The 14001-nt window shown below is 51.3% G+C and overlaps 1 long non-coding RNA gene and 2 gene segments (V, D, J or C); all 3 read left to right on the top strand.

Annotated features, from left to right (window-relative positions):
- Nucleotides 1-2265: 2265 nt before the first annotated feature.
- Nucleotides 2266-2873, top strand: LOC120610976 (probable non-functional immunoglobulin lambda variable 5-48). The segment is given in 2 exon segments: nt 2266-2319; nt 2437-2873. Coding segments are annotated over 2 exon segments (483 nt in total).
- Nucleotides 2874-6630: 3757 nt separating this feature from the next.
- LOC120610975 (probable non-functional immunoglobulin lambda variable 5-48) lies at nt 6631-7305 on the top strand. The segment is given in 2 exon segments: nt 6631-6676; nt 6800-7305. Coding segments are annotated over 2 exon segments (537 nt in total).
- Nucleotides 7306-11810: 4505 nt separating this feature from the next.
- Nucleotides 11811-12485, top strand: LOC120610973 (uncharacterized). Its single transcript, XR_005655042.1, has 3 exons — nt 11811-11820; nt 12148-12219; nt 12332-12485. It is a non-coding gene; the product is annotated as an uncharacterized LOC120610973 (long non-coding RNA).
- Nucleotides 12486-14001: the final 1516 nt, after the last annotated feature.

Below are 14001 nucleotides of genomic sequence, written 5' to 3'. Positions count from 1 at the left end.
CAAGAAGAAATTTTGAAATCTCCATACGTGTCCATGGGGGTGTCCATGAGCTGAGACCCAGTGTCCCCTGCAGCTTCTCAGAGGAGAGCAGAGGTCCAGTGGATCACGTGAAATTCATAAGTACACGGAGTCCCTGATGAGGAGATTATATACAGCAATCAAATCGTGGTATTCCATACCCAGATTATAAATTCTAGTGATCGTGCTTCCCACACCCAAGTGGAGGACACGGGGTAGTGCCACTCAGGACCCTTCAAAAAAGACATAATGGCCCTGTTGACAGCAAGTCTCAGCGAACAGTCTCAAGCTGTCAGCAACTAAAGGGTGATCCTCAGCTGCAGAGAGCGGCCTCAACCAGACTTGTGTGTCCCAGACGAACCCGGATCCACTGAGAGACAGGAGGGTATAAAGATCAAGTTGGTGGAAAGGGCCCCAGAGACACCGACACAAAGTGACACCTGGCAGGAAGGGAGAGCCACCCCTGAGACTGCGGCATGTGCCCTGAGTCACAACTAGGATGTACGATCTGTCCTGAATTGCACAGCTACATGGGCACTGGTGTTATGTGGTGAGTGGAGGAATCTCCATGACACCAAGTGAACTATTTGGGAGATTGATGACTCCATTCCCCCTAAGTCTTGGCCTAGACGGTTTAGATGTCGTGATGTCTAGACAGGCAGCAGTTACACCACAGACACAGTCACATTGCAATAAACCACATCAGCGTCACTGTTTACCGGACAATCATCAGGATGAGAGAACGGCATGAAGACAGTCAGCAGATATCAGGACGCATGGACCCTAATGAGCAAGGAATCACATAATAGGAAAGAGCCAAGTGTCCTGCACAGAAGGGGACATGCCTCCCAGGATGGACGCTGTTCTGAACTTCATCCTGGGTCAAGAGGAATTTGTAGAGGAGACACCACCTCAGTCCTGACCACTGAACAGCCAAGGGAGCCGTGCACAGAGTGACGCTGAGGAGTCTGAGTGGAGCACAGAGACACCCTGAGGTGATGGGGAGACCACAAGAGGAAACACATGTCCTGGCCCTAAGAACAGAGCAGTTGGGAGGCCGCAGCTGTGTCTGAAGGGCTCTGGTCACCATGTCACACAATGGAGTGTCTGCGCCTGGACAGCAGGGGGCGCTCGGTCCTATTTCTGAAGGTCTGGGGGGGATCAGAGCTGGAAATATTTATTTAAATTGTAAGCCAATTGTATGACACCTAAGACAAGATCCTCACAAGAAGCCTGTGAAGTGGAAATAATGAAAACTACAATGTGAGACTGTAAGGTCAGTTCCTAAAATAAGGAAGAGTGTTATACATTCCACAGATAAAGGTGAAGCCTAAGGAAGCCATTATTATTATTATTATTACATTATTATTATTATTATTATTATTATTATTATTATTATTATTTTACCAAGCACTAATTCAAACAGAATCTCTATGAAAGAGTTCACACATGATATGATTCTGAAATGTTTGCTGAACAGTCTACTTTTGAAAATGCCACTGTGTGGTTTCCTGGAAAATTCCCTTCTATGACATTTCCCTGGAGAGTCCCTTCAAGCCTTTCAAACCATCAACTGTCTCCTCGGCTCTGACACCGGACCCAATGCACACCTGGGTCATTTAGCTTCTTCTAGACTGTACTCTAAGCGCTCTGACACCTTGAATAGTTATATATGTACCTTACTCCCATGGACCTTACTCTGGGTGTAATAAACTACAATATCAACACAGTGTACCAGGATCGCAGCATCTAGGGACCAGACCAAGGATGCGTGAATAGAGACAGTGACTGGTGAGCTGCACAAACCAGCTGGGCTCTCAGAGCTCTGGGCCACTGGGAGGTGTGTATCCAGCCAGCAGCAGGGGGCACTGGGGGACTGACTTGTGGTCCCTGCACAACTGCTCACTAAGGACAATTCATTCACTCGAAGGAGCCTGGCCTGGGTGCAGTTCTCTGTGCTCCCTGATGAGACTCAGTAGCTATGTCATTTCTGGGCTGGCAGAATCCCCTGAGCAGGATCTTTGTGTGGTGTCAGCAGGTGCTTCCTCCCGGGGATCTCCCAGGGGGTAAAGCGAACCTCCATCCTCCTCAATCTGGATGTGAGCTGAGCTCTAGCACCAGGGCTCAGGGAGGGGCTGGGCGGTCACTGGATGGACACACATTTGCATGCACAGCCCCTCCTCTGGCGCAGGGTGGAGAAGAAAAGGAGGCCTGGGCAGCCCAGCCCCACTGTGGGCTCAGGGGCTGTGTGCACCATGGCCTGGACCCCCGTCCTCCTCATGCTCCTCTCTCAGTGCACAGGTGGGGAATGGCCTCGGAGACCCTGGGCTTCCCACAAAATTTCTGCCCTGTTGCTCAAAATCCTGAGAAATTTTCTCTCATTTCTTTGCCAATGACCATGTTTGTTTGTGTTTGCAGGTTCCCTCTCCCAGCCTGTGCTGACTCAGCCGCCCTCCTTCTCTGCATCTCCGGGAGCATCAGCCAGACTCACCTGCACCTTGAACAGTGGCTTCAATGTTGGTGGCTACTGGATACGCTGGTATCAGCAAAAGCCAGGGAGCCCTCCCCGGTATCTCCTGAGGTTCTACTCAGACACCAATAAGAACCAAGGCTCCGGGGTCCCCAGCCGCTTCTCTGGATCCAAAGACGCCTCGGCCAACGCAGGGCTTCTGCTCATCTCCGGGCTCCAGCCTGAGGACGAGGCGGACTATTCCTGTGACACCTGGGATGACAAAACTAAGACTTACACAGTGGTCCAGACCCATGGGGAAGTGAGACACAAGCCTTCCCCGCACTTTCCTGACCTGGTGCCATCACTCATGGGAGGGGCTCTGATCAAGTCCGACAGGAGGTGACTTCTTCTGTCATTTCTTCTGTGACATCTGATTTCCTCAATCCACTTGATCTGACAATATCACATGCTTCTCTTCAGTTTAAATTCAGATCTCTCCATTGGTCATATATCCTCCCCGTTACCGTGTCCACTGGCAGTAACCCCGTGTCAGAGGTCCGCAGCCCTCAGTGGGGACAAGGGAGGAGCCTGAAGGGCTTGGGTCAGCCCCTGCCCTCCTGAGGGAGCAGAGGGGGTGACTCGGTGCTGCTCCAGGTCTGAGTGCTTCCACCTGGGGTGGGGAAGCGATGGGCCCCCCTAAACCAGAGTTAAAAATAATATATTTATGATAGCATCACACATATGTAATACATTAGGAAAAATCTGGCAGAATTTTAAATTTTTATGCATTGAACTTGATAAAACTTTCTGAGAGAAAAGTTGATTAAATGCAGAGAGAATTCTAGCTTATGAGTCAGAACATTCAATGTGGTTAAGAATAGAGTTCTCCCCGGACTGATCAATACGATCATTGCAATGACTTTGGGAATAATATGCTTGCAATGGTGGTGGATTTTAGAAAAAAAAATTAGAATCTCTAAGAAAACCTGTGATAGTAATTTCAACCTATGAAAATTGTGCTCCGTGTCCACGTGACCTGCCCGCGTCTGAGGACGGGGAGGGGAAGGAGGGAGATGAGAAGTCACAGGAGACACATCTAGGTGCAGCAGAGACAGCAGCTTTGGTCACTGAGGGGCACAGAGCCGGAGGGGAGACGCTGCTGTGAGGGGTGACGGGCAGAGTGTGGGTGCAGCTGGCCTGGGCTGGGTGCACCTAGTGCTGAGCGTGTGCTGACACCTGTAATGTGCACTTAGGTGACATGTCTATGATTGTAACCTCAGGACAATCAGGACCACAAAGGCTCTGTATGGAAAGGGGTACAATGTGATTTCAGGGGCTCTGACTCCGATTGTGTTTCTAGTGGTTAGATATGGAACCTGTGTCCGTAATTCCTGAGAAGACAATGTGAAGACCCTTCTCAGATAATGAGATTCCTCCAATAGCTGCCTCATTCTGTATCAGAAAGACTGTGGGGATATCCCTGTCACACACAGGGTGTCCATTGACTGGTCTCATGGGTGTGGATATCGTGGGAAGCCAGGACGGCTGGGGAATCTCAGATTCCCTGACCTTCGCTTCCTGAGGCTCGGCCCTCTCAGGGCCTATGTGGAGGACCCTGGACACACTGTCCCTTCTCCAGCACTTACCATAGATGGTTCACCAGGACAGGACCCAGAAAGGGGCCAGAAAGACAGAGAGGCCGATGTAGTTAGAGCAGAGAAAGAGATGTGAGGCGGCTGGGCCTCAGCTCTTGGGCCCAAGGAACAGGGTAGTAGGTTGGCCACACCACGTGATGGATGCCTGTTTCTTCAGTGATCTTAGCCACACAGGTGAAGGCTTCTGATGTTCATGCCCATGCAGCATCTTTCTCCAGCTCGGACCTCCTCCTTCTGTGTGGACCCTGCCCTGTGCTCACAGGTCCCTGCCTCTCCCTGCTGATCCTCCTTCCTTAGGGGTCTGGGACCCAGGACAGAAAGCGAACAGCTACTGCCCTGGGAGAAGCAACAACGGTGGCTAGAACGGTGTGATTCTGACACATCAGCATCAGGATCTGTTCACATCACCAAAACTCGGTACACGTTGATACAGCCGCGACCTCTGGGAACTTTGCTTCTCTTTGTTGTCACCTACAGTAGAAGCTCCTCGTTACAACTTGAGGATGGAGCCAAACACCACTGACCAGTACCATGCGAGGTCCCCGTCCTCTTCACTGCACCAGGCCCGGGAGATGAGAGTCAGCACCCCGGACCCACAGTCAGTCTCCCCCTGCAGCGGTGCTCCCGCGAGCACCGAGTGTCTGCTCATGTGATCAAGTGTGGATATGAGAAATGGGTGTGTAGCTCGTTTCCTAACTGTCTTCCCACCACACCTCACACGGGGACAGCGGGGCTTCCTTCTCAGTTTGTGTTCAGATGCCGGGGCTCCCACACTTCTGGCTTTCTCCTTTTGCAATTCACCCTCACTTAGCATCTTCTCAGGCAATCCTACACTCTGTGCTCTGCGTCTTCAGGTCTGTTAGACTGTGGACAAAGTGAGCAGGACCCCAAATCTCACCTCCCTGGATCTTTTAGATCCTTTAGACTCCTGCACCCAGGCTGTGCTGACACATTCAACCACGGTATGTGGTCAGGTCTCAGGAATAGCATCGTCTACAGCAAAACAAACAAACAAACAAACAAAAAACCAGTGTCATGAATACGCTCTCTCAGTAGGGCCTGGCAACAAAACATCCAGGCAGGAGCCCCAGAGACGTGGTACCTGGAGTTCTGTCTCAGAGCCATGCAAAATGACTCCTCTGGCAAGAAATGGATCCTGAGGGGATCTTACTCATGTCCCAAGAACAGGCTGTTCATTAAGACCGGACGTGGGTGATCCTGACACAGTGCTCCTAACCCCGGAGCACTGGAGACTCCATCCTCCCTCTCCTCCTGTAGGAACATCACACTCTAGTCCACGGTGTCCCGCAGGCTGTACATGCAGTTTAATCAGAGTGCCACTTTCTCTGTTCAAATGATTTTAATTATTGGAATGCACGAGTTTTTAAATATGCGAATAAAATGTTTTAAAACCTGGAAAAAATAATAACATAAAAATTTTTTAAAATGTAAGCCAATTGTGTGACACCTAAGACAAAATCCAGACAAGAAACCTGTGAAGTAGGGATCCTGAAAACTACATATTAGACTATAAAGTCAGTTCCTAAAATAAAGAAAGGTGTTACACATTCCACAGGTAAAGGTGAACCCTAACCAAGCCATTATTATTATTATTGTTATTATGATGATTATGATGATTATTATGATTATTATAGCAAACACTGATTCAAATGGAGTCCCTATGAATGAGCTCACACATGACATGACTCTGAAATGTTTGCTAAACGGTCCTCTTTTCAAAATGCCACTCAGTATTTTCCTGGAAAATTCCCTTCTATGACATTTCCCTGGAGAGTCCCTTCAAGCCTTTCAAACAATCAACTGTCCCCTCGGCTCCGACACCGGACCTGATACACACCTGGGTCATTTAGCTTCTTCTAGACTGTACTCAAAGTGCTCTGACACCTTGAATAGTTATATATGTACCTTACTCCCATGGACCTTACTCTGGGTGTAATAAACTACAATATCAACACAGTGTACCAGGATTGCAGCATCTAGGGACCAGACCAAGGATGCGTGAATAGAGACAGTGACTGGTGAGCTGCATAAACCAGTTGGGCTGTCAGGGCTCTGGGCCACTGGGAGGTGTGTATCCAGCCACCAGCAGGGGGCACTGGGGGACTGACTAGTGATCCCTGCACAACTGCTCACTGAGGGTAATTCATTCACTCGAAGGAGCCTGGCCTGAGTGCAGTTCTCTGTGCTCCCTCATGAGACTCAGCAGCTGTGTCCTTTCTGGGCTGGCAGAGTCCCCTGAGCAGGGACCTTTATGTGGTGACAGCAGGTTTTTCCTTCCAGGGCTCTCCCAGGGGGTGAAGCCAACCTCCATCCTCCTCAGTCTCGCTGTGAGCTGAGCTCCAGCACCAGGGCTCATGGAGGGGCTGGGCGGTCACTGCATGGACACACATTTGCATGCACAGCCCCTCCTCTGGCGCAGGGTGGAGAAGAAAAGGAGGCCTGGGGCAGCCCAGCCCCACTGTGGGCTCAGGGGCTGCGTGCACCATGGCCTGGACCCCTGTCCTCCTCGTGCTCCTCTCTCAGTGCACAGGTAAGGACAGGCCCTGAGGACCTGGGAAAGTCACATGGCTTTCTTTTATCTCTACTGGTCCAGAGCCCTGGGAAATTTTAAGCAGGTTCTTTTCCCATCACCCATGAGTGTCTGTGTTTGCAGGTTCCCTCTCCCAGCCTGTGCTGACTCAGCCGCCCTCCCTCTCTGCATCTCCGGGAGCATCAGCCAGACTCACCTGCACCCTGAGCAGTGGCTTAAGTGTTGGAAGCTATGGCATAAACTGGTTTCAGCAGAAGCCAGGGAGCCCTCCCCGGTATCTCCTGTACTACTACTCAGACTCCAGTAAACACCAGGGCTCCGGGGTCCCCAGCCGCTTCTCTGGATCCAAAGACGCCTCGGCCAACGCAGGGCTTCTGCTCATCTCCGGGCTGCAGCCTGAGGACGAGGCCGACTATTACTGTTTAGTCTGGCACAGTGGTGCTCGCACAGTGACAGGCGCAGATGGGGAAGTGGGACAAAAACCTCAGGCTGCTCAGGCCTTTGTTCTGAACAATTCAACATCTTCTTTTAAAAACTCGGGCCTTTGTAGCCTCTACTTTGAACCCTTCCTGGTCATAATGTTTTACTATCCATTTTTCATTCAACATTTCTGATTTTTCTGGAAAAATAAAACCAAAACTATAGGTGATGACACAGAAAGGTTGACCAGGTGTTTATGTGACAACACCAGGGCCTGAGGAGCTGCCCTTCTATCCTGAAATAAGGAAGATGCACCTGTCCCAAGTTTCACCTTCATCAGAGCCCAGGAACATCCCAGCAGGTGGATCCTTTTCCACAGCATGGACTCTGCTCTCTCAGGGGTCACAGCAGAGATGTCCCCATCCCACCCGGGCTCCTGAGTTCAGGGCTGACCGAAGGACAGAGTGTTCGAGGGACGAGGTACTGAGATGTGAGATGATGGTGAGGACCCAGGCCCAGGAGGACTGACCTACAGAAAGCTGGCCCGGCACCTGAGCATGCAGAGTGGGATTCAGGGTGGGGAGCAGCAAAGGGGAAAACTGGGGTCTGAGGAACCCTCTTTATGGGCCGTGAGTGGGTGGGGTGCCACACAGCCACTGGGAAATAGCTGCTTAGTCTGCTCCAGGGAATGGAGTGATGTTGGTCCATGGATGACGCACTCCTACAGTGACACCACTGGGGACCGTGAAGACTCCTGCGAGTGGTTCTCCTGAGCCCACAGGCACCGACTGTGTCCTCCTGTATCCTCAGATCCCACTGGAGCTTTCCAACAATCCAGGATGTGGGGTGACCTCTGGAACAACAGGAGCAGGAACTTCCCATGTTTGTCACTCCCACTGTGAGGCTCTTGATGATCTCAGATCCGAGGTCACCTTGTCCTGCACAGGGGTCAGCAGACATATTGGGAGTCACCGTGGCAATGGTCCCACAGGCTCCCAGGCAGAACCTTCACCTAGGACAGCAGCGAGGGACCTTCCAGGGGTCTGAGCCTGATTCTCCTGACCCAGGTTTGTTACCAGAACCTCACTGACCACTCTGGGCTCCAGCCTGAGGACGAGGCTGAGGATCACGGTTACAGAGTTAAGCATGACCCCGATGCATGAGGATCTCCTGTTTCTGGGGACATGAGATAAATCTGCCCTCCACTCCCCAGTCAGACCCATCACTCCCCTGGGTGAAGCTCATGGGACACATAGAGGAGGAGCAGAAGGGACTTAGGTCCCTTGGGTCACAGAGGCTGGACTTCTTTTCTCCATGGGTTTGCTGATCATTCCCTGAGCTCTGGATCCTTCGCTAAGAGGGGTGACTTTTTTTTTCTCCAGAGTTTCCATACTGGAGTTGAAAGGACCCATTTCCATTAAGGACGTGGCTCTCACGCCCATCACCTGCTCATCTTCCCCAGTTTAATGCCACAGACCCTGATTGTGTTCACAACTTTTTTCAGGTAGGAAGATGTTTGAATGCATCTCAGTCACTGGAGTCCTGAATGTAGAATTCAATCCTTATTATGTCAGAGAACCCCAATATTAAAGGAAAGTTTCCAGAAAGCTCGGTTCTTCCTTCAGTGACAATATTGGTGTATTTACCAATAAAGTTAATCACTGTGGCCCAATGTGGGATGGATAATAGACTTTGGAGTCCACTAAGGTAGGAAGGGAAAAAAATGTTTATACTAACGGCTTAGTTCTCAATGTTAAAAATAAAATAAGTTTAAAATTAGACTAAATAAGGAAAAAGAAACAACAAATTATCATGGATTCAAAAGATGACAGCATGAACCTTCAGATTAGCAATTAAAGACAAATGAAAGCCCAGAGTGGTAATCAGGAGGAGAGGACACGTTTTCTCTGACATCGTTAAATTCTAGTGGCCAGAGAGACATCCCACGTCAGTATGTGTGGAATGGGGGTGGGGATCTAACAGGAGGCCTCACAACGATGACAATGACAACAGCAACAACAGTAAAACAAGGCGGCCTGTAAGGTAATTCATGGAGAATTATTGTCAGTATGAACTGGCAGGGTACCCGGTAAATTTTCAACTCAAACATGATTTAAGATGCTCCTATATTTCCGATGGCCCCACAGTCATGGCAGAAGCAAAACAAACTGTCAGGTCATTCAGACACACCTGGCAACATAAGAACTGTGATCGCATCCTACATTTAGCAGCCTGGAGGCCATTCACTGTGTAGAGACAATTAATGTCTCAGTCCCCAACCCCATGGAGGGACTTACTCATTCTCCTGTTGTGGGTGGTGGCATCACAGAGATCCACGTCCAAAATCAGATGGCCCTTCCAGGGTGCTGGGTGTGGTCAGGTTGGTCTGGTCTGAGAGGAGAAGATTTCTGGGACAGGCCAACATGGAAAATGCTCCAATCTCTCCCGGATACTTGGTCAATCTGTGACCATGCCGAAGTTTAGAGTTTACACATCCCTGTTTGTTTGTTTATTTAGTCAAATCCAGGAACTCACTCTCATTTCAGGGAACATAATTTAGCACATATAGCCCTGTGCTCTCAGTTTAGGCCACCAAATCCTGTCCTTGGCAGCAGCACGTGATCTGATTGTCTCACACCCAGTAGACAGTCCCCAATGTCAGAGGCAGCTGCCCTGGGAAGAATCCATGATGAGTCAGGACAGAACCAGGGACAGAGTCCAGCTGTGTCTCACTCAGGAGAGCTGACTATTCAGGGGCCCACCCGTCTACACCATTTATTGAGCACTTGCTACATGTTGGGCTCAGGTCAGGGCCGGAAACCTAGATGATGTGACAAGAAAGATACAGAATCTGATTAAGTCTCCGAAGTCCAGCTGCTGCAGAGGATGAATGAGGGGGACGTGGGAATATAGTCAGGGACCTTGAACGTTCTGTGGATTTGGTACAAAGATGAAGCTTGAGTCCTGGGTAAGGGATGGTGCAGGTGAGGTAGAGAAGAAAGGTCCGATTCCGCGTGGTTTTGGAGGGAAGAGGGAGAGAATGGGGGTGGGAAAAGGCTTAGAGCTGGTCTTTGGGAACACGGTGGGAGGTGAGTAGCTGCCCCTCCTTGAAGAAGGTTCAGGAGTCTGGATGTGAGGTTTAGGGCCCAAGGTCACGTCTGTGATGGAAACCTTGACCACAGTCTCCCTTCTTGATCACTGGTGACCCAGGAATGTTTCTTTTCCAGATGACAAGTAGAGGATCTTGCTGGGTTTTCCCCCTTCTTCTCTGAGCTTTATTTGAGATGTCCCTTCTTTATGGTACCCATGTCACGAGACTGATTTCCTTCCTGGGAACTAAATGCCCGTGCAGTCATGGGCATCTCATCCCCCAAACAACCCTTCCCGGTGTGAGAGACTCAGCCTCCTGACCTATTGATCTGGAGCCCTGGCCTTCACGAGCACTCGACCGGGTCACTCACAACGTCTTCTGTGGCATGGTCATTGACCAGGGACTGTCTCAATGGTCTGGGTAAAACAAGGTCTGTCTCTGTAGCTGTAGCGGGGTCCATCACATGCTGACCACATGCCTGAGAGATCTGGGTCCACAGAGGAGAGGAGAGGAAAGACGGTTTCCCTAACTGGCCCCTCCATGTGCATCGCTCTGCCCTCCACCCTCTTCCTCAGTTCATGCTGGGTGTGGTACTGTGGACACTGGGAGCTGAGCAGGGCAAGCAGGCCAGCTGGCGCCTGTCTCACAAAATCCCAGATCTGCCTCCCTGACCATTGCATTGTTCTGCAAAAGATCAGCCTCCGAAAAAGTCCACACACTTCCATCAGTGAGGCCATGATCTAAAATTCAGTAGTCTCAGAAAAGGTCGAATGCAGCATAACTTCCACGTCTGGCCGCCTTCTGCCACGGGGAGCAACATGGGTGCAACAGGTTTATGAGCTGCAGTGACAGCATTGTCCACCCTCACCTGAGCACCTCTCTTCCACCTGCCCGTCCCTCAGGGGGGACAGTCCCAGAAGCCCAGCTCGTGAACCCCTGGCCACATATTCTGATTCTGGTCCCTTCTGGTCTCATCACCAAGCAAGTGCTCCCCCAGGTCACCTCAGGGTCATTGCTGAGAATCCCCATGGCAGGGGTCCCGGTCCCAGGTGGTGCTGTCACGGTCACCCTCCTCTTCTGTGTCCTGGAGGCTGAGATCAGCGTGAGCCTGATTCAGAAATGCAGAGATCTGACTCTCATACACATACGACACAGACACGTGTGCCATGTTTTATGCAGTTCACACACTAACAAGAAGACCGGTTGCCAGGTGAAGCTTGGTCAAGGAGCAGGTGTGAAACAAAGTGCCGCGAGTCCCCGGGGGGGACACGGAACCAGCAGTTCGTGTGCTGGAGACACACGGCTCGATCTAACAAGGAGGAATCACACCGAAGGGAAGAACCGCGTCCCGCACAGAAGGGGACTCGCCTCCACGGGGACGGTCACTGCTCTGTATTGTCCTGATCCATGAGGAGTTTGTATAGGAGACACCACCTCTGTCCTGACCACAGAACAGCCAAGGAACCTGTGGTCAGACTCACCCTGAGGACTCTGAGTAGAGCATAGAGACTGCCCTCAGGGGATGGGAGGCCACATAAGGGGACACAAGGCCTGGCCCTTAGTCAGGGGGAGGTGGACAGAGCCTTAGGGATCAGGACCTGTTCCTGATGGGCTCTAGTCACCATGTCACAGAGTGATGCATCTCGGACTGGGCACCAGGGGGCACTCAGTAATTGCTTCTTTGGAGTCTGGGGGACCCCAGCTGAGACAAACCACCTGGCACTGCCTGGAGCCCCCTATGCATGGCTCGCAGCTGTGACAACCTCACCCCACAGGCCCCACACAGCTCCGCCCCTGCTTATCCCTTCAGCTCCCAGTCAGAGTGGCCTGAACCAGGGTCCAGTGAGGGACCAGAAAGCTGGGGGTCTCATTTGCATGAGTGGATCCTCCCTCTGTCAGAGCTTGAAGAGGGGAGGGAGAGACTTGGGGGAAGCTCTGCTTCAGCTGTGGGGACACAGAGGGCAGGACGCGGTGATCATCTCCCCCATGGCCTGGTCCCCTCTCCTCCTCACCCTCCTCACTCACTGCACAGGTGACTGGATATGGGGACAGTGGAGGGGACCTAGGGAGGACACACGGGACCCTGCTCCCTCCTCTTGTCTCTAGCCCCAGCATCACCATCTCTGTGTCTCTCCCTCTTCCAGGCTCCTGGGCCCAGTCTGTGCTGACCCAGCCGTCCTCAGTGTCTGGGGCCCCAGGACAGAGTGTCACCATCTCCTGCACTGGAAGCAGCTCCAACATTGGGAAGTATCATGTGCAGTGGTTCCAGCAGTTCCCGGGAAAGGCCCCCAAAACCCTCATCTATGATAGTAGCAGTCGACCTTCGGGGGTCCCCGACCGATTCTCTGGCTCCAGATCTGGCAACTTGGCCTCCCTGACCATCTGTGGGCTCCAGGCTGAGGACGAGGCTGATTATTACTGCCAGACATATGACAACATTCTCAGTGCTCACACAGTGCTCCAGGCCCGTGGGGAAGTGAGACAAAAACCTGCTGACCCCCTGCAATGGGGCTTCCCTGTGCAGCCCTACTCTTCTTACAGGAAAGCATGTTATTTTTTCTGTTTGGAAAATCTGAGGTCTGAAACCCACGCCAGCAAACCTGTCTGCTAAATCTGTCCACACTGTGTGATTTTCTTAAGTGACCTGAAGTTCTTGGATGTGGGGCGGTGGGACCTAGTGACAGAGTCCATGAGAGATGTTTTGGAGCCGGGGCTGTCATAACACAATACCCAGACGGGAACCTTAACTAACAGAACCGTATGTTCCCACAGTTCTGCATTCTCAAAGTCCAAGACAGACGTGTGGGCAGGTGGGTCTCTCCCGAGGCCTCGCTCCTTGGCCGGCAGACGGCTGCATTCTCCCCGCGTCCTCACACGGCCTTCTCTCTGTGTGCGCTCAGCCCTGGTTTCTCCTCCTCTTCTCATAAAGACACCGGCCCTCATGAGCTCCTTTACCTTAACCTTAGTTATCTACTCAAGGCCTGGTCTCCAGGAACAGTGACATTGGGAGTTAGGGTTTCCATGTAGGATTTTGACAGGACACAGTTCAGTCCATATCAAGAAGTCAAAAAAAAACCCAGGACACAGAGTCCACCTGTGTCTGACCCAAGAGAGTCTCTATGCAGATGATGTGCATCCACACCAGTTACTGTACACCTACTATGTGCCTGACTTGAGTCTAGGAGCTAAGAATACACTCCAGAAGAGACAGGAAGTATCCCACACTCATGGAGATGACACTGTCCGGGAGAGGAGAGGACAAACAAACCAAAATACGGTGTCCCGGCCTGATTTCTCCCTTGGGGACAGAATGCCTTTGTGGTCTCAGGCATCCACCCACTCAGCAAACCCTCCCGAATTAGAGACTCTCCCTCCCTGGCCCATTGGTCAGGAACCCCGGCTTTCAGGATGACCAGACATGATCACTCACACCGTCTCCCCAATACCACCGTGGCAAACAGAGACAAGATGGTCTGATTTGGTTTAGACAACACAGTCCCTGACCCTGGACTTGGAAATTGGTCAATTGCATGCCAACCACAGGGCTGAGGAATTCCGGGTCCAGGTGGAGAGGAAAGACACAAATTTTTTCCCTAATTCATCCCAGCATGAGCATTATCTGCCCTCCACCCTCACTGTTAGTTCTTGTTGAGTATTGTTCTGTGGATGCTGGGACCCGAGCAGGAGACACTGGCCACGTGACTCCTGTCACATAAAATCACATTTCTCTATCCATGACCTTTTTAATATCTTGTAAAAGATCAATTTCAGGTAACATCGCACCCACTTCCATCTGTGGGCATCGATCTAAAAC

This window comes from Pteropus medius, unplaced genomic scaffold, assembly GCF_902729225.1.
Source record: "Pteropus medius unplaced genomic scaffold, Ma_sr-lr_union100, whole genome shotgun sequence".
In the NCBI taxonomy this organism is placed as follows: Eukaryota; Metazoa; Chordata; class Mammalia; order Chiroptera; family Pteropodidae; genus Pteropus; species Pteropus medius.
The sequence above is the reverse complement of the archived record's forward strand: the minus strand, read 5'-3'. Positions and strand labels throughout refer to the sequence as shown.